Source organism: Aphelocoma coerulescens, chromosome 3 (genome assembly GCF_041296385.1).
Source record: "Aphelocoma coerulescens isolate FSJ_1873_10779 chromosome 3, UR_Acoe_1.0, whole genome shotgun sequence".
In the NCBI taxonomy this organism is placed as follows: domain Eukaryota; kingdom Metazoa; phylum Chordata; class Aves; order Passeriformes; family Corvidae; genus Aphelocoma; species Aphelocoma coerulescens.
In genome coordinates, this window is record NC_091016.1 from 17,850,120 (window position 1) to 17,871,686 (window position 21,567).

The following is a 21,567-nucleotide window of genomic DNA, read 5'->3' on the forward strand; positions in this document are numbered from 1 at the left end:
TGTCAGTCACACACACAAGGTACTGTTACTCATGTTGAGATTCAGAGCCAACTTCAGAATCTCAGAATAGCTGCTAGCTTTACCACAGAGACTATTCATGGCACTTTCTTTGTGGATTTTAATTAGCTTCATGTCAAAAGCATTTTGGGAAACTTCACTTTGGGATGTTTTGGGGGAGGCTCTTGGTTATTTTTTTTTTGTGGTGGTGTTTCTTAATCAGCTTACTTTAATACTGCATCAGCTTTTAAAATTATTTCCCCTCTTGCCCTTATACTTTTGTCCAGTTAAGGAGATAGTGGGAAATACTGTCTGAGGATAAAGAATCATATTTACAATACTAACTTGTGACTTAATATGAGCATTAATCCTGCAGTTCTTTGGGCAGCCAAGCAGCAGGAGCATGACTACATTCTTGAAATAACACATGGAGAAAAAAATGCAATGAGCAGAATTAAGCACACACTGTTGCATCCCTGCTGAAAAAAATCCCCCCACATTCTGTGATGGTGAAAGTGTTCAGAATGTCTCCTACACAACAACTGCAAAACAGAATTGCAGTTAATTTACTTACCCAGGTACACACAAAGCCTTCCTGGCTTGCTCTTGATCATAAAAAGGAATAACAATTAAGAAGTCCTGCTGTCTCAGCTCCTGTTATTACATGAAATGAGCCAACACCACATGCACACTGAGATCACTTTCCATTTAGCAAGTAGCACCACTTCATTCAAAACCCAGTGTGTGTGATGGGTAACCAGGAGGCTATCTCCAACTAATACTATCCATTATTTTTTGATCTGCATTGGGGAGGCAGAAGGGAACAGGTGGGGTTTTTAACTTCTGTTCCTGAAGGTGAATGACTGAGAGACCCTCCTGTTCTTTTGCTAAAGACCTCAGCACAGTCAATCAAAAGAATGGAATCCTCAGTTAATTCTCTTAAAATATGGCCATTACCATACAGGTTGAAGAGAAGACAAAGATCTCAGCTAGATTAAGAAACTTCAGTGTTTACTGGTAAAACAATATTCTGCTTCAGAGCAGACTTAATAGCCAGAGGGAAACTGTCCCTTTCTGGGACACTTTTCACATCTAAGCCTCCATATCTTGGTCACCTGCAGCAGTTACTTTATTTGTGGAAAGACTCCTTCCACCACAGCAAAGATGCCTTCAAACATGCAGAAACCCCCACTGTGTCAAAACTCAGAGCTTCTGTCACAAGGGCACCAAAAGAAAAAAAAAAAAAACCTGCAAGTAACAAATCCAGAGCTGAAACAGTTTGCAAAAGCAAAGAGCTGCCTGCTCTGGCAGGTCACCTTGTTTCCTCAAGTGGAAGTTGTGCTGTACATTCACATAAATCTTCAAGTTCTAACACTAGCTTGCTTTGCTCTTGGCTGTGAGATCAAGCCATTAAATTTTTTCCTAAAAAGATGATAGGAAACTGCACTGAGAAGCCCATACATCAACCTGAGTAACAGAGTTCAGCCACGAACCTGGAAGGCTTCTTGTCACAAAGCCAGATACATTAAAAACAGAGGTATTTCCATGAACAGTAAAAAAGCATCTTTGTATCACGTCCAAATTCAGCAGGCACTGAGCTGACAGACACTCCAAGACGAACAGAAACTTGTTTGAAGTATTTAATTTTAAAACTCACTGTAGAAAACAAAGATCCAAGACAAAGCCTGCAGAAAACAAAGTATCTTGAGGAACAGATCTGACTGAAGCAATTGCTACACTGAATGAAGAGGTCAGCTGCAGGCAGATAATACATAATATTTGACAGCTGTTAGTTGTCATTTATGAACACGCCAATTTCGTATTTCATTCTTGCTTGGCAGAAAAACTGTGTGTCAAAGCAGAGCATCAAATCACTCAGAAAGATCAATATGAATACTATTCCTGTTTTGTCTGCTTAAAGATACAACAGCAAGGAGAATGGGGAAGAAAAGAAATATATCACTAATGTGTATTGAAAGATGACACCAAAGGCCATCACTTGAGTCATTAAAAAACAACATGGACTTAAAAATCATAAAATTGAGATTTTTTGTGTCCCACATGGTGTTTTTGCTTTTTTTTTGAAAAATAACTTCTTGCTTATGCTGTAACTTTTTCTAAAATGACAAGGTGTGGCAGAAGAGAGACACAAGGATGGCACCCAGAAGGCAACATGAAGGTTGCCAGACTATTGCTGGCTTCAAACATTGCAGTAATATTCAGCACTCACTGTTCTGAAAGTTACCATTAAGACATTCTGTATAAGAAACCAAATGTGATTATAAGAAAGTATTCAATAGTGGATGCATCTTTATTTCTGGGCTTCACTAGGGCTTTTTTTAAAGGTTTATAAACACGAAATCTAGGAATAACTCTACTATGCTAAAGTTCTGAAAAGTAAATGTATTGTATCAGCTACGATTAAAGCTGGGCTCATCAGTCCAAAGCAACTGACTTGTTCAACCTAGAGTCTCAGTGGAGCCAGGCTTTCGGGGCTGCTCTGAGCTCCTCTAACCCTGCCTCAAACTGTGGAGCAACAAGCAAGACAGCAATGTTTTGAGTTTTATTCTCAAATGCTGTTAGCCCCAGCATGTGGGCACAGATAGCATTATCTAATCCAACAGTCACTACTTACTAGAATACATCTCACATGATGGTTCTCCTCCTCCCACCACTGAGTCACTGCAACAAACAGAGCAGCTGGCTGCAAACAGGCTACACAATGTCTGGCTGAGCCACAGGCACCAGCACCAGATGCAGGCTGACCTCAACTCCTCAACTCTGAAGCACGTTGTCCTCTACAGAAGAGTAGCCACCTTGTGATCACCAGGATCTGCACACACTCTCTGGACATCAACACAAGTAGATGCAGACACAGCTAACCTACTTTATCATTGTTGAAACTGTTTACAGGGCAAAAAAAAAAATGCTCTGATGTTATTTTGAACTTAGCTCCTTGCTTGATTTTTAATAGTCTAATCCTCTGATCATCTTCTGCACGAGTTCAGGCAAGTGTGTCTGTTATGGCCCTTCAAACCTGCAGGAACTTACCTGAATAATAAAAACAGAGTATCAGCATTAAACTTGCTCTTCTGTCTTTAATATTAAATATTTATTCACCACTCCAAAATTCAGCATTTACCACAGAGCTCACTCTCCTGTGTGGTCACGCAAACCTACTGAATACATATCTCAGTGCCTACACATTATGTACCATGCAATGAACACACACCACCCCTCAAATTTCATAATTCATGTACAAAGAGAAAATACATCCACAGCTTGGAAATTTCCAATCTGTATTGACATCAAACACAGGCAGCCTCCACAGAGACTGAGAATCTTCATAAATAAAAAGTACACAGATGCACCAATAACAAGCTCAGCAGAAGTGATCAATATTTAACCTCTTTGCATCTTCCTAAGCAATCTCAGCTGCAGAAACTTCACTTTGCATTATCTAAACTAAACTCCTGCTCTAAAACTCTTACCAAGTTAGCTTTATTTTCTGTCAAGCTCTAGACAGTCAGGACAGTTTCTTCCTGAGCATAATGCACATGGTGTCAGAGAAACCCAGACAAGACCTAGTCAGCTTGGTACAGTGAGCAAGAAACAGGGACTCAGAAGATCTGCCAAGCCTGACTGTTAAAGGCCAGAGGTTTGTGAAGTGAGTTTATGTATATGCCCTGGAACTGACAATTACTGCCAGTCTGAACAGTGCTGTGGATCTCTAGTTCTTTAAGCAGCAGTGAAAGGTGAGACTGTTTCAAATCACAGTTTGTTTGGTTTTTTTAAAAAAAATTGTATCAAACACTTCACACTTAATTTAATGCAAAATTATATAAGCAAGTAATTGATGACATGCATCATGATTTTGAAACGTTGCACAAATCTAGGTCCTTACAGCTACTTCCAATGATCAGGCAGCTTTTTCTTGATCAGTTACCATTGCATGTAACACTTCCAATGTCCATTTGATTTTCCCAACACACTAGTATGATCTATGGATTGGTGGCTTTCCCCTCTAAAAACAGGAGGCCTACTATGAACTCTCGTTCTATTCTGATCATCAAAATCTGCAGTATCATCCAACTCCTCCTGTTGTCCTTCATTCTCACATATCTCAACTCACATCAGCAGCAAGGACTTGCTTTGCTCAGCAAAACACCCAAACAGATTTGATTGTTCCAGGTCCCATTGATGCATTGGTGCCTGTTCTTATGCTCCTGTCCTCCACATTAACTAGGAAATTCCCTCTTGGTATCTGTCAAATGCTTTACCAAAGCCCAGGAACAGCCTTTCTCCTTTTGCCAAGAAAATACTGTCAGGGTCCAGTTTACTGTCCTATGCTTTATCTGGTACCAAAGTCAAACTAACAGGCTTTCATTTCCTTGATCAAAAGGGATTTAAGATTTAAGAAGAAGCTTTTATGTTATAAGCTAAAAATGCATTAGCTGGAAGTAATAAGAACTAGGTTTCATCAGTCAAGCAAAAATTAGTAGCCAGCCACCACGATAAAGACATGAAGAGACAACTACAAACCTGAAATGTATTAGATAGAGGAATTCTAACAGACTGAGGGATATATTAATGCTCTTGCATCAAATCTCCTTAAGCCTAATTTTCTTCATCTCCATCTTTTCAATATATTATCTAAAACTAACAGAACACCAACTTTCCTGGCAGAAGTTAGATCACAAAAAGACGCCTGTACTCATGGAATTTTAGAAAAAAGAAGAATCTCAGCAGTAGAAAAACCTTTCATTGGCAAAAAAAAAAAAAAAAAAAAAAAAAAAAAAAAAAAAAAAGGGAAAAAATACCCCTTATCTTAGGCATTAAAAATTCTTTTGATTTCATCTAAATCAAGTCTCTGGGATGCAAACTTCATGCAAATTCCGCAACATGCAGTTACACACAATACAATCATATAACTGATTGTACTGACCACTCAAACCCTAAACCAAAAGGCCAACCACTACACCATAATCACATCTATCTCAGATTAGAACTCCAAGTTATAATGTAATCAATCCATATGCTTTTTAAAGAAATTCTACATCCTTGAAAGAAGCTGTTGGATAAATGGCACAATTTCAGAAGCAAAGGAAAACTGGAAGCTGTACCTCTGGCCAGTAACTAGGGAAAGGTGACAGGCTGTGAGAAATCAGTAGAAACAAGGCTACACAAAGCCATGGGCAAACTTTCATTCCTTTAAATTACTATAGCTAAATTGATACTGAATTGTGGGGTGCAAGTTTTTTTCTTTTAGTATTTCCACATGTTTTCAAGCTCAGGAGTATGTAATAATTACTCATTTACAGGGGGAAAAATATTTTACCGCAGTTAAAAAATAAGATGAGCAAAATTCAGAAAAAGTGCTTTTAATCTATAAAATAAAAATCTTGCCTTTGAGTCTATCAGTAAATAAGAAACTGTTACCCTTGTCAGCCTCTGTACTTGCACTAAAACTAAGAATCCTTCCACAAGATGTTCTGAAAACCACACCATGTCCATACTATATTCTAGCACAGGCACACCCCACGTTTTCTTTAACAGTCATCACAAACCAAACTGAACCAGCAAGTGAACTTTAAGTATGTAACAATTACAACCCCCCTCCCTAATATTCTGCTGTTGCTTTTTGCAAACTTGGAATGTTTTCGAGTACTTACGAAAGAATTCGGTCAAGTTTTGGTCCATGACGTCCCTGAGGGACAGTGGGGGGCTTGTACACCCTCATCATTCCTTATTATCTGTACAGTTCCTCTGTTCCTGGAGCTCTTGCTCTCTGTATTTATGAAGCTGTGACCATTTTGAAGTTATTTATAAGCATTAACTCATTAAATTCCCAAGTGTCATATTAGATGCCAATTCAGTGACTCACATTCCTGCCAATCTATTTACCACGGCTGGGAGAGAAGGTAAATTTACATGCACGAGTAGCACACACAGGCATGCCATGAACTAATCTTGTATTTTAAAATGGTCTGTGACATGAGGTAACTCTGGAGTTATTAACAAATACATATGTCAACTGAAGCTGGCTCATTATCAATCCGTGGAATTTTATAAACACTGCCTAGCCACCACTCTGACAAAATGAAAAACAACCCACAGAACAAAATACCCCTCAGTTTTGAGGATCAAAAATAGAAGCTGGAGTGTTTTAAAGCTTGTTGTTACTGTACTTAAGTGAGTGTAAGTTAAGGAAAACTAGAGCTAGCTTCAAGTACTCCCTGAGAGGGAAAGCACATACCAGGTGCTAAGGTTTCTTAAAAGACAGTAACAAAGTTACCAATTCACCAGAAAAAATTACTTCTTTACACCTTGTGTGTAATCTTGGCCTCATAAAAACCTCAGTGTCTCAGATGGCACATGTGGTCCTAGCAGCTTTAGAAACTGTATCACTGCACAGTAAGCAATACAAATATTCAAGTAAGATCTGCAGCAAAATAAACAAAGTAGTATTACTACTTTAGCACTTTTACCCAAAATGTAAGGCATCTAAATCCTTTCTAAAATAGAGAAAAAAAATCTCTGAACCAAAATAATGTATGTCTGCTGGCAATGATCTCATTTCACTCTTCAGTTCCCAATTTTCCCAAGATTCCTGAACACTGGTTATAAAAGCAAAGGAAAACATCAGCTCCATTGAAGAGCTCTCTTTATTATGGCATTCTTCACTGGTCAGTCCTTTGGCAAAATATTTCTGAAGAAATGTTTCTATTTATGCCTAGGAAAACCCGGAAGCTACAAGCCACATCATTTAACTTTGAAATTAGTCCTTCTTTGAGCAGAGGGTTGGACTAGACCTCCACTGGATCCCTTTTTCAACTTTAATTTTATTATTATTTATAAATTAAGCAGATATTTTTCTCCAGCTTAGAATAATTTTAAAAAAAAAATGTTTTCCTGCACTTAACATGGGAGTCAGTTACACACTACTAATAAATCCAGGTACACCTAAGAGGAGGGATGTGAGACCAGAACTCAAAGACAACTATTATCAAGCCACATTTTAAAGAAAACCCCCACCCAAAAGACACACATTTCACGAGCCATAGACTTGGCAAAGCCTTTCTCCTGATCCATCACAAACCCCATGTTCCTTCCCACGCAGTAACATTTATTCCCATTTCTTGCATTCCCTGTAGTCTTACTGCTCCCCACAGGATTCGAGTCTTCCCACACTGCCTTTACCCTTTACTGAGATTGGAAATGTCACTTTAAATGTTAAAATGTTAAAAGTAATATATACTTAAACCTTTTCTTCCCAACTATTTACTACTCTCTACATTATGGTAGTAACTCTTGTTCTTACAGTCTGAAAGCTACAAGACAGTTACTATGGAAGAGAAGTTCTAGCTTGGAATTAATTGAACTTTATTATAGCCGTGTAGTTACAGGAGTAATGAGACTGAAGAAGCATTTGTAAAAGATTTTAGCAAAATTACATGTTCTTCTTAAGCTAAATGACAAAACAGCAATAGTCTTTCCACAGACAATCTGTCTACCAGCATGAGTAAACACCCATTCCAGTGCTCCATCCTTGTTTCAGGGAAAAACAAATCAAACCCAGGACCAGACTTCAAAGAGGACATTATATGGAAACAAGGAGAGCACACTGATCAAAAAAGCAAGGCCACAGAATGTCATCTGATAGGATGCCCTTCACATGCCAAAAATTTCAAGAAACTTTCAGAGCTCTTAATATAGGGCAGCACTTTTTTCTGAAGAGATGCCTATCTACAACGCTTCTCTAAAAAGTATTTCAGCATTATACATTTCAGATAATGCAGCTGTCTAAAGGAACAGACAGGAAATAAAAATACTAAAAGCCACTAATGTAGGACAGAAAAAATATCAAAAGAAAAAAGGCTTTTTAAAAGTCTGTCAAAAGAAGAGACATAAAAGACTTTTACCATGACAGCAAACTTGCACATAAACACATCAAATGGACAAATTTGTAATGAGCTTTCTGCTATTTGTTTTTAAACAAGGTAACTTTCAGATAAAGTGATCCCCACTCAGATTCAAGAACACACAGAAGAAAAGAGACAGACAAGTATGACCAATTTGGATGTCAACCCTTTGTTCAACATACATAGCTAGTTTATCAAATGAATTATTCCCAAATTAGCAATCTGGTTCTGCTCACCTTTTCATAAACAAACTCAATGCTGAATAGCAAACAGAAAAAACCTGAGTGCTAATTAGAGCCAACATGTTTAAGCACTCTTCCAGTTACCACAAAAAGCTATAGGGTGCATTTACACCATCAGTCTGGACCACCTCCCATTTATTCAAGGCTTCTGTTCCCTGTATCTGTTCTGCATGTGACCTAAATCACTCCCAGCATCCCTTCAGGAAGGGAACAGCTAATCTCCTGGGAGTATTTTGATGGTAAAATAATCCAGGATTGCACCACAGGCAGTGTGCTTGGGACAGCCCAAGGTCTTACTGTTTTCACTTAGCCCAGTGTGACAGCACTGTCCTACAAGGCTTTGCCATTTCATACACCCATAACCCAGACACTCACCCTACAGCACCACTCCATAATGCCACAAAACAAAAGAGGGAGTATGGCAACCACAGAGTTTGTAGAAATTGGGAACTCCATCAATAGATAATGATTATTAAAAGGAATGGAAAAAACCCTGTATGTTCGAAATGCTATGGGTCTGAAAAATATCCTGCAGGGATAGAAATTGAATGGAACAGCTTAGCTTGGAGGAAGCACCAACTGGTATGGGGAACACAGACTAGTCACTGAGGGCAGCACAGATATAACCAGCACTGCTCCAGCTGAAAGTTAAACTGCTAAAGGCTCCATAAATTTATACACTAGAAGTAGAAAATTAAGGTTTTTTGCTAAAGAATACATTGTAAAGGCAAACAAGATTTCCAATAGAATGTTCTGATCTAGTATATCCACATTCAGGACAGAAAACCTGTCATTCGTGAGGACTCAATTCTCTGCTTCTAAAACTTCTTTCCTTGCTTACTGCTTTTTTCAGTGTCAAAAACTGAACACACAACAGTCACTGGAAAATTAATTAGCCTGGTTGGAAATGACAGCAGTGAAATCTCCCAAGGCTTCCCCTCTGATCTTCAACTCTTTCCTGACAGGCCAATTCCAACTGCATTGTTTGAATGGCTGGAGAGCACGAACGAAGGATCCAGCTACAAAGTATTTACAGAGCTGCACTAATGAAAACTGTGCACATACAAATGCTGCCCTCATGCAGGAGAGCAGTTCTAAGTCCTTGACATTTATTTTCTCATCATTCAAGGAGTTAACACTTCCTTGAACTGAACAGCTGTTCACTTTTAATACCATACCTTCTCTGGATTTCCATTTCTTCTTGTGATGGACCATTTTGTACTTGAGAGGGAAGCTGTGAATTCTGTCGAGGCAATGTAGGACCTAAGAGCAAAGACAGATCAAAAATTAATGGTTTGAATTTTTACCATGCAAAAAAAAGCACAAAATCAAGGAAGAAGGCCAGCCATCACACAACATTATAAGAACTGCTCACTTCTGCTTTTTAAGCCAAACAAGCTCAACAACAGAATGCAGCAAATAAAAACTGCAACCTCACGCATGTACAATGTTACCTCACACATCTGGGGAATGAATTTATTTCACATGGATGGAAAGGTCCCACAGAAATGCAAAACAAACTTTATATATGATGGAATTTGACAAAAGCTTTGAAAAGCACTCCAAGTCTGAGTTTTTCTTTAAACAATGAAGTCCTCTTGGAGGAACAAAAAAGGCTCAAAAAATTAAAACACTCACCTAAATAGAACACTGGAAAAGTGGGAGAAAAAAGAAAAAGGAAAAAACAAAAGAACACGAGAAAAACCATCAGAACCTTATCACCACATTGAGAGAAGGAAGATAAAGCATGTTTCTACAGGTCACACCAAAATTTATTCAGATTTCAGCTCATCAACTTGGATCAAAGGCCTTTTTTGGATAGGTAAGTATTGTGTCCAAAGGAATGGGGGCATATAACAAATGTACAAACTGTGAATTCTGCTAAGCATAAGAAATGCAAAACGGAAGGTCATGCAAAATCATCTTCAGCCTTTACTGATGGGCAACTCTGAACCATATATCTTTCAAGTAATTGTATACACAAGATCTGTATTCTAGAAACAAAAAAGCTTTACCATTTTAACCACAAAATGTACTTACAGCACAAAACTGTGTAAAAAGAAGTGAAGAATGAAGAAGTGTGGAATGGAATACAAGAGAACGTGAATGCATTGTTGCTGTCAAAACAGGCATGATAATCCAGGAAATTGTTTAGATTAAAGCTATGCTCAAGATCATGGAATTCATAAAAAAGAATTAGAATAAATTAAAATGTCAAGTTCTGAAAACGTCCCAGAGCAAAGCAGTAATTTCTCACTGATATTCCACCAGACTAGTTAGAGTGACAGAGTTGTAATGAGATCTTCCCCATCTCAAACATCACAACGCAAAACTTTTTCCTATCTGAACTTGTGAAAGTCACCCAAACTGATACAAAGACCATGTGTGATACACTGACACATCAAGGACAGGCAATTTGCCTCAGACACAGCAAACAAGTGCCTTGTTTAAAAGCCATACAAAAAGGTTCATTTCCTCAGAACACCACAGTATTGTGTCCACTGTGGTCTTTAATCATGAAAATTATAGAAGTGTCTATGCACTATCTACGTACCCTAGAATTACAGAAAGTGATGGAACTTAATTCTGGAAGATAAAAGCAGGAAGTGTACTACAGAGGTGGTGTCTTCCTTAGTTATACTTTCAGCAAGCATTAGGTCCTTATACCTAATGATGTTGCTTGGGATGTACTATTTTTGCTTGAAGTATCTCCCAAGAGACACCCACAGGTATAAACCTATAGTCCTTTAAATGCAAAATATTTAACTGCATCGATAAATTAATAATGAAATTATCGTTAAGTAGGAACATCTGCCGTACGGCTCATCTGGAAAACTTTTCAGCTTTAAAACTTCCATAAGATGCATGTCCCCCTCTCCTCTCCCCTGTGTGACAGGTGGAAGGCTTTAATGCCCACTAAGCCATGACTGCAGCTCCCAGGCAGCTGGGCTATTTGCTGCCTGCACCAGGCTGCAGCCTTTCATGGACTTTTACAAGTAGACATAATCCAGCAGCAGTTAAAGGTGCTATAAACACCAGCACTGCTGCTTGCCATGTCCAACAGAACCCTTGGAGTAAGTCAAGGCTCACAGCTTGAGCTGCAAACTGCAGGCAACACTTTAGGTATCAGATATGTGATGAAATTCCCGTCCTATTCCTCAGAATGAAACATGCTGATGTAAAAATTAACAATGAAGAACAAAAATAAAAAGAAATGGTCACAATGTGTCCATATACCAACCAGAACTATTTTGTACTGAAAATGCAGTAGAAATGAGAAGTTCAAGCTTCCACCCCTTTAATCTTTAAGAGTATGGTTTTTTTTGAAGAAGGTATTATCATGCTGCAGTAGCTGGATGAAAACCACCACTCTCCAACCCTTCTACCTTAGTCCTTCTTTAGCCAACACCTCCCGAAAGCAAACACAGAGCTTCACCTGCATGGGCTATTCCAACCCGCCTAGCTGTGAGAAAATCTATTCTTGTAGCCTCAGACTTTGTTCCAGAGCACTGTCCTTCAGAAAACCACATTATCCATCTGCAGAATTCTGCAGAAGGCAAGCATCAGCAGGCCAAGTCAGCTTGAACTTGGCCAGCCTACTCCAGTGGTGGGCTTCTTTCACAGCTATGCACACAGGAGACAGAAGAAAATCACCTGCTGGCAATTAACCTGGTGGTTCTGGTACCTCTTATACATTTTCACCTCAAGGAACTGCAACCTGAGTATACCAAGGGCTTTCAAGAAAGAAACATCCAGCTACCAAGGCCTGTTTTCTCCTCAAATTTCTCTCTGCAACCACCTTGCTAATGAACATTAGAAAGTTAAAGGTACATGACAGGTGGAAAAGTATGTTTTATCCTAGAAGGTTTATTATAGCAAGCCAAGACTACCATTTCATTGCTAAAATACAACTGCCTGGGTAGCAGGACAGGTGTTATGCTAAATAAACAGGAACTAGCTAATAAAAAGCACTCTCAGAGGCTTTTGAACACTTCAAGATACTTCAGAAACCTCAACCCCCAGGAGAAATACCCAGATACTGCCTGGAAAAGAACTCTGATCCTCCTACAGGATCACTTTATCTTCAGAAGCCAATATAAGCCAAGTGAGAGATGAGGATGAATGGTCTATTCATTCTGAGTTTTAAAGAAAACCTAACATCTCTTTTTTTTCTAAAAAAGCACAGATGGTGCACTCCGCAGCACACTCTGTCAGACAGAGGATATAATTTCATACTAATTTGTTCAGCAGCCATTCCAGTTTCAGTGCTTTCTGTTTTTCAGCTTATTCTCACCTTTGCATCATCCTTCCTTCAGGCAACTGCGTGGTGAGAGATGGACTGGAAATCTAACACATTAAAAATCCCAGGGGAAAAAGCCTGCATGAAGCATTTCCACCACCTAGATCAGAGCCAGACCTGGTTCTTCGTGCAGTCACACAGACAATTATGGTGGCATCAACATCGGAACGTCAACATCAGACTGCTGGGGACTGCTGGAACCAAATCAAGCATCCCCAACATCACCTTTTTAAACCACAACCAGAGTTGTAGTTTATCAAACTCCTTAACTTCATTTTTCAGCCCTAATTGACTGCTTACCTTGTATCCCTATTCAAAAGCCAAACCAATTTCAGTTGCACAACCCTATGAAAGCATAACTGGCAAGCTGGGGAAGGAAGCACATGGTTTGTCCTCCCTCAATGCCTTTTGTTCCTCTGTTCCTTCAGTCTTTCAATTACCTCCTCTGGAGTGTCACACCACACCCTACCCCACTTCTTTTAATGTCAGCTGCATTGTATGCTACCAGTGTTGACACTGGCTGACATTGGAAAGATCACATTCCTATAGCCCTAAAAAACCCCAAGGATCAGCTGTTCAAGATTGGCATAACACATGTCCTGCAAGTTACACACTGAGCTAGTGTGTGTTTTCATCTGGCTGGACAGGCTTTCTTGGGAGCTGGTAATACAAGGATGGATGAAATGGGGTTGGGGGGACCAGTGGCAGCCAGATCATGTGAAATCTTCCTCAGAACCCCACATGCCCTAATTCAAGAAGGCAAAACCACACAGAAAATCTCAGTCCTGCAATTACACTCCTTCAGAGTGCATTAAAAGACAAACAGTAATTTTTGAATAAAGCTGGTCAACTATTACACATAAGAATTTTAGTTTGAGGTGAAGATCTCCATTTTCTCCCTAGAGAAAGTTTATATAAACAACTCAGTAACTAAGAATTTCCACTCTTTCATTTCTCAGTATGTTGGTGCCAAAACTAAGCAATGTTCCAATTATACAGTCTGATACCCAAATCAAAGTATGGCTTGCCTTTTAGAAGTCTTTTCAAAGACTGGAAGTGGACAGCAAGTTTATTTATACATGTATAAGATATAAACATAAGTGAACTGGCTAACTATAATCTTTAGAAAATATTTTCTTTAAGGACAGTTTGAATACTCCTACTAAGCAAAGCCCACACCCCAGGCAAGAGTTCAAAGTTACAGCCAAAAAGATGTATTTGTTAGGGTATATAAGAACTCATTAAAAAAATAAAGTGTTTTACTAAATGGTTGAAGGTTTTCTGAATGAATGGAAAGCAGGCTTTTCAGAGATCTGTGCAGGAAGCAATAAGAACAACAATTATGGTGAAGTATCCCTCTTTCATGTGTCTTCCCCAGCTCCTGCTCCCATTCAGAGCCTGTCCTGCTCTAAGCCATGACAGAACAAAGTCTGGGGAGATTTGCTAACCAGCCTTCAGCAGAACCAAAACCACATCATTCCTTGAGCCCTGGACGTGTGTTACGGGTTTATATGCAAGACTCTGATGGCCAAAAACTAGAGCATTAGCAAGTGACAAAATGCTCTCTAGTGCTTCTATTTGGGTGAATCACCTTCCAGCCAAGGCTTCCCTTTCCTTCAAACACCTACTTCCTCACTCAGTTACCACTCCATAAGCACCTTCAGCTGAGTTAATTCACTCATCACTCTAAACTTGAAAGTAAACGCTTTCCACTCCACAATCTCTTTTACCTTGATCGAGGTAATAAAAGGCAACAGGAATAACAACAATATTCATTAAAATACACTTGAATTTAAGTAGAGGTAAGCCTCCTATCAATGCTAGCAGAACTTCCTATCAGTGCCAGCAATGCCTTGGAAACCAGGCACTGATAACCTGGGAGCCAGGCTTGGCCCAGCACCCGTGTGCTGGGGGACCTCAGCAGCTTCCAGTTTCCCTCTGCCATCCCAAGCTCAGGGACACAGAGACAAAGCTTCACCAGCAGGGAACTATGGTTGCTTAATGAAACTACAATACCACAAACTTAAAGGAGCAAGTAGTGAAGTTAAATAGATCACCACCATCTACTGTGGGATATTTATTAGTGCCCCCCATCCCTAGTTCTGTCAAAATTTGTTTAAATAACAGTGTTATAGGTGATGACTGTCACTACTGGTGTATAATACTACAGAAATGAGTCAAACAAAGCTATATTTCACAACCATCTTCAAGACTTTTCTGAAAACACCCTGCTCCCAAAAGGCAGATTTAATCTACCTAAAACTTCTACTGAAAATATTTTTAAAGACAACAATATAAACCCTCAACAGTAAAATATGCTGACATTCCTCTATGTTTATTAAACAAAACTTCATCCCTAAATTAATGTACTTCTATTTATATCTGCCATGCAGTTTAGACTAGCTACCAAATTTTAATTAAATTCTTCAGGTTGTTCACCTAAAATGTAATGCTGTCAAATGATATACCACTAATTCTGAAGAACCACAGAAATCAGAAACACCATACGGGTGTTTGTAAAACTCTGAAAACTTAGCAACCCTCCCTTCACTTCCAAACACCACAACTAACACTGGTGATGCTTTCAATAATCTTATGTGCAATTACAAGGAAGAGGAAGTACTCTGTCCAATAAACAGGTAAAACTTCCTGTAGGTCAACATATTGGCATATAAATCATGATTACCTAATCAGTATTACCTATTGTAAACACCTAGTAACGACCTAAAAAAAATTGTCTAATCAATCCCACATTTAAAAGGAAGGGAAAAATCTTGCTAGCAAGACCAGAGATCTTATCCATCTTTTGACAACACAGGTAATAATAATACCATCATGTTACTCCTGTTCTGACAGGGAGTGCTGACAGCCTGTTCCAGAGGCTTGCTAAGAGTACAGGTACAGCATAATTACTTCACTGCTGTAGAATTCTTCTTCTCCCAAAACAAGTTTTAGCATGACATGGACAAAACAGTACAAAGAAAAGCATCTGAGATTCCCCCCCAGAGCTCCACATATACTTTTCTCACTCCAGTCTTCTGTAGTCTCTCTATATATTCCAATTAGGCAACCCCAATTTTTGTTTCAGTTTGCATTTCCCAAAGATATTGAATTATTCAATCCATGATTTGAGTGCATTCCCCTACCAGCAAGGATTTAATTACCTATCTCTGCTGGAAGAGAAAGGGCTGTACATCAATATACAGCTGTGAATAAAGATTTGTTTATTTAATTACTGGACAACCTAACTTCTAGAGTTACTAATCGAAGAGAAATTCAAAAAACTTGAACCACAGGGGCTTCCCCCTCCCCCAAAAAAGGTCAGATGGACACAATAATGAGACTATGGAAACAAAAAAACCTCTGTTTCTTTTTCTTCCTCCCCATTTTCCTATGAATTAAACTGTGATTTACGGCAACACTAGAACAGATTCACTGAAGCCATTCCTGACCCTGATTTTATATCCAGGACGTTCCAAAATCTTTTCAAGAATCAATATATAACTGCTACAGATTAGTACAAAAAGCATCACGAATCCTACATATAAGTAATTCTATTAGAAAGAATTAAAATAGACTTATTTACTGTTGTGACATCCTTCCTTCAGTTCCTTCGCTGCTTTCATCTTCTGCAACAAACAGCTCCAAGGACCTCCTCAGATGGAAATTACACATCTATAAATCGCACACTTGAGTTTCTGATTCTCTCAGCAAGGCTCTCCTGAGGTTGAAGACAGATGCCACACAAAGCAACACCGATCCCAGCTGAACTAGAAGGTGCTTTCTGCAGCAAAACTGAGTATGATACTCCTTTGTTCCTCCCAACACAAGCTTCCCTTACGTGACCTTATTCCTTCAAAGAAATAATCCATTGTCTCACACAGAGAATCCTCAGCCATCTAATTTCCCTTCATTGAAGCTTTTCTCTCATTCCAGAGCCACTTTGATTGCAACAATGAGCCCTACTTAATGCAGATATGAAAATTTTCTTTGTAATGCAATGCAAAACCTTTGTAGAGAGCCGTCATCTCCAGACAAGACCAATTACTGAATATCTGAACACATTGCACACAGCCTTAGAGCCAGAAATCCTCTTCATTTGACCTCTTAAATGTGATGACACACACTTTTGATGACACATTTGATGAAGGTGTCATTTTTGACCACATCGAACAATTTATTTAATGTAATGAGTAGTAAGTCTTTCAAAATTTTCCCATAAGAGTGCCAGAGAAAAAACTTGGTTCACTTTTAATGCATATGTATAGGGCAGGAATCTGCAGTGTTTAATTCTTTAAAATTTCAGGAGAAAATGCAGTCCTATGTTGTCCTTCTCTTCTGGATTTGCAGGTTGCCTCCAATCTGCCCAACTAGCCAGCAGGAAAATAAGGTCTGGCTGAATAGCTGCTAGCTAATGCAATCATTCAAACCAGAATGGACCTAAACCACTTTGACATTTATCTAAATAAACAGAGTTCAAGCATATGAGAAGTTAGGATGTGTTAGGATTTGATCCATCCTGTAAATCAAGGGGAGGAAAAAACCTACACCTGAAGAGTACTTCCAACAGTTTCACTGATAAGGCATCCATCGCTTCCGAGTCCTTTGAGACAAACCTGCCATGGTTATTTTAGCAGAAAGCCGCCACTTGCAGTAAAGCCTTTACTCTTAACTTCAGAGATTTCCACTCTGCATTCTGAACTCATCAGAAGGACAAAAAGCCCATCCCTGAGAGCTCAGCGGTGCCTCGACTCTGGCAGATCCACTAGAGGGAGATCCTAAATTAAACAAGCTCCAATTTTGCCAGCAGCCAGCAGAACAGCTGAGGATGCCAACTGCAAGCAAAAGATCAATGACATTTTTCAAATATATGCAAGAGAAGGAGACCACGATCTAATTTTATTTTAAAAAGAGCGAGAGAGCCATACCCAACAGCTGACTTGCAAACCAAAAGGATGTACACAACTTAATCTTTAATATCCCTCAGAAGTCGTTTAGATTTCTGTGAACCCTTGCATAAAATTTAAAATTCATCTACAGCTTTATGAATTTCTGAATAGTATGCTCAGCTAACATTATAACTGCTTTCCTTTTATGCATAAAATATAACATAAAATAAGCAAGCTAATAAAAGAAATTGCCAAAATGAGAAAGCACAGCAGAAAGTAAGGACACTGCAAGAATATAACTTTAACTGTATGTAATTCTAGAATAAAAGGGAAGCTATCTACGTAGGATTTCTTTATTTTATTTGAGTTGGAGGTTCTATGTGCCATTTTGGATACACTAGGAAACACAGCAATTTCTTTAAACTATTAGAGACAAGTTGTCATCTTCAAGTACACATTTTTGAAGCAGTATCATCAAAATACCAACTAGGACTGCACATGCTAGAAATTTTTAAAAGCCTAGCAGATACATTGAAAGAGACAAAGCAAGGCATATATAATGTATTGATCATCACATTTCGGCATAAGTTTATTTTATGACACATGCCCTCCCAACACCTTTTCAAAAAGAGTAATTTGTTTATAAAAGGGAGGCAGTTGCAATCCATTTCCTAAAATGAAGAGCTAATATTAGAGCCTCAGAGCCAGTGACCTGTCTAAGTAAATATTCATCTATTTCAGAGATGCTCGGGGTGGGGGGGAGCCTAACACCAAGGATTCATTTCTAGCTGCACTTTTAGGAAATTACACCAACTACAGAGAAACAAAAATCACTGAACTTTGAGCAAGGAGCACAATTAGTTTGTTTCTAAAGTGTAAGCCACTTGGCAACCTATCTCCGTTATCAAAGCAGCATGTTCAGAAAGATACTTGATCTTTTTACTTCTTACTCTAATATAGCTCAGAAAAATTAAGTAATATCTAGATTATACACTGACAAACTTCCCAGATGGAAAATTTAGAACACTTGTTGACAGTACTTTAACACAGAAGAATTATGAACATTTATCTTTAAACATTGTCTGGAAGTGATATGAGGCTGAGAGAGTAATTCTGGGTGCCTTATTAGGAATTTTTTTTAAAAGCAGCAGTGCAAAACTGCTTATCTGCTAAAACAACGCTGCTAATGTTAAGCTTTGGTTTTATTTCATCCTGATGGAAGCTAGAGCACCTATTTGTCTGTGACATAGGTAAGTAACAGCTAATCTTAAACCACCACAGCCCTTGGCTGATGGGAGCTAGGGAGGAACAATTATCTCCTGTGCTCACCCACTAGCTTGTGATGCAGCTAATTAATGCATTTTGACTTGTGCCTGCTGCTACCAAATCAAAACACAAGAAGGAGAAACAAAGCGACTATCCTGTAATTCAGGAAACTTAAAGGTTACACCCAGTCACTTTCAAACAGCTACACAGCTTAATTCCTGTCCATCTCAAAATTGTTGAGAACAAACCAGAAGACAACAGCACTGTAGTCAGCAACCAGGCTGTGACACTAGAGTTATAAAACGATTTTAGTTTTATCCAACTCTTTAAAAAACTGAAGTGGCATCTCAATTCAATAAAATTTCTACTACTGAACTATATAACAGTGTAGCAGCCCACAAATACTTCACATAAAGCAGCAAGAGAATGAGTCAGACAAATTGCAATCCACAAAATGAAAAAAAGACACACAGTCTAACTAAAACATGAGCAATGTCATGCCTGCCTATGTCATTTCAGCCTCTCTAGCAGCTCAGGTTTAGTGTTATGAGGAATTCAACCAAATTAGGAAGATATGTAACTGAAACATGTAACAAATTCTTCAAGTACAGGTAATGGGAAAGAAACCCCTCAAACCCGGTGTAATTACCATCAATCAGGCCTTTTCATCAAGGGGGAGTACAAATCAACACTTCACATGTTCCCAAATGTTGGGTGGGAGACAGGTGATGAACAGTCAGATGCATGAAAAGTTTACAACTGAGTAATCCTTAGGGAAAGCAGAACTGAGGGACTTCGAAGAGAAAACATCCAAGTGAGAGGTAGGAGACTGGGAATCACAACTGGGTTATTTTAGCAGGCAAAAAGAAACCTTCTAACTCTAGCTACCATTTCTATTTTGGCCTCCTATGTTGCGTAACAGTGTAAGCACTGCAGAATGTATCATCTACGGTCTAGACAGCTTAGTTGCAAAAGGTAAAGTCTTGAAACAACTACCAGAATAAAACCAACTTGATAAAACCACCTTTTTTGCTGCAGTCGAGACAGCCCTAGTATAGTTATCTACAGCCTCTTTTCTACACAAGAGAAAGAAAACTGGCACACAAGTACTGTCTCTTGTTACACGGGCAATCTTTAAAGTTTAATGAGGACAAAAGAATTCTATTTGGTTACAAGAACACAAAAGACTCTTAGTCTTTTAAAAGAAAAACTCCCTCTGTGTGTGTCACAGTGTTATACTGATCAATTTGCTGTAGAGCCTACCTAGAATATTTTACAGATACTGGCTGAAGACTGAAAGCCACAAATTTTTCCACCAGTGTTTTAAAGCCTATGTCACCCCAGTCTTCAAACAAATGAAATGATAGACCTGGCGTCTAAACTGTAAGTGCTCATCTGAATGTTAACCCTGGACTGAAGGTCTCTGAGCTAGAAAACTCTATGGTAAGAACTGCCAGAGAACATTACCTGAATTCCAAAGTTTGGAGGGAAAAACCTTCATATTTTTATGATAAACCAGTAATCAATGAGAAGCGAAAATACCCAACATACAATAAGAACCTGAATGTCTCTAGAAACCCTGGGAAGTATCCTCGTTACAAGGTACCTGCTTCTTGGGCAGGTCTTGCTGTTTTGCTTCCTTAAAAAAAAGGCAAAGCCAGCAGTTTCTATATCTAATACAGAAACACGAAAATATATTTACTTGCTAGGAGCTGCATTTACAGGGATGTCAATCGAGTTGAGAATCACAGTTAAGAAGCAGTAATTAGTTAGACAAAACACCCAAATAATTAAAACACCTAGAGGCTTAATTATGATTAGAAACAAGACTTATTGACTTCTAAGCATAAACACTTGAATTTTTCTGTATTTGAACAATCTTAGGGGAAAAAATAGTGAAGAGACTCTTACCAGCTTCCTGTGAATTTAATACTTCTAAGGCATGCATCATGGCACTTGCGAAGACATTGGCATCTTCTTTGCTGCCAAAATTCAGACCATACACCTGCCTAGCATCACGCCACTGGTGGAAGGTCTGTGTAGCCTGATTGTACTTCAGCCCTTTTGGAATGGCACAATTTATAACCACCTATAATCATTAAAAAAAAAAAAAAAAAAAAAGAAACTTAGGTTTAAAATTGCTGCTGTTCCATCAGTTTCAGCTTTGTGCAGATTTTATTCCTCAACCACACGGGTTAATTCACGACCCATAATCTGTAAAACACAATGCTGAAAGCACGTAACCATTTCAATTTTAATTCCAATGCTGTCTGTAATCAGTGATGGGAATACACAAGGGGACTAATGAGATATTTTGTATCAACTTTTGTTGATACTTTGAGCTGAAGTGTTCTCACTTCAAAAGATGCAGGGATGTTTCCAACAGCAATGTAGTAACATCAACAGCTCTGACTTCCAGCAGCAGACTACTTGATGTGAATATGCATCTGAAATTCAGAAACTCGTTTTCCCATGAACTTCACAGAGTATTTGTTAGATTTCTTTTTTAACCAAGTTATCACCTTCTCCCTGTGGCTGCTGCACCCCTTGGCTTGCAGGGCTCACAGCAGCAGTTTACTGGATTCATACCATGGATCACAGGGTATTGTTTTGCAAGATTGTTATGGCTCACACAAAAGATGATAAATTCGAGCTATTAGGGCAACCATTTACTACTAGCCATCCACTAAGAGGATCCCATTGCACTTGGATAACTATATCCTCTCACCTGTTTCTGCTGAATAATGGGAGAAAAAACCCCACATTTGCTCTCAGATGATTGCACAGAGATCATTTATTACTTGGAATAAGTGTTTAATAACAAATCACATAGGAGATTATCAGTCTAGGCTTCAGGTATATGATAAACGAGCAAGAACAGACCAAAAAAATTCTATGAAATGCTGGGAAGGGAGAGAAACAAATATAAGAAGCTTTCCTCAAACAAAAGA

The 21,567-nt window shown here is 38.7% G+C and overlaps 1 protein-coding gene across 7 annotated transcripts in view; it reads right to left on the reverse strand.

Moving 5' to 3' along the window:
• Window positions 1-21,567, reverse strand: part of ENAH (ENAH actin regulator) — an 88,625-nt gene that overhangs the window by 21,501 nt on the left and 45,557 nt on the right. For 6 of the 7 annotated variants that reach the window (XM_069009269.1, XM_069009268.1, XM_069009266.1 and 3 more), the window contains exons 3-4: window positions 20,528-20,705; window positions 9,340-9,424 (exon numbers count right to left, since the gene is read on the reverse strand). In XM_069009269.1, the coding sequence (XP_068865370.1) occupies window positions 9,340-9,424; window positions 20,528-20,705 (263 nt within the window). Of the gene's footprint in view, window positions 1-5,669; window positions 5,754-9,339; window positions 9,425-20,527; window positions 20,706-21,567 lie in introns of those variants that run through there. The other variant, XM_069009264.1, reaches the window with a different exon arrangement.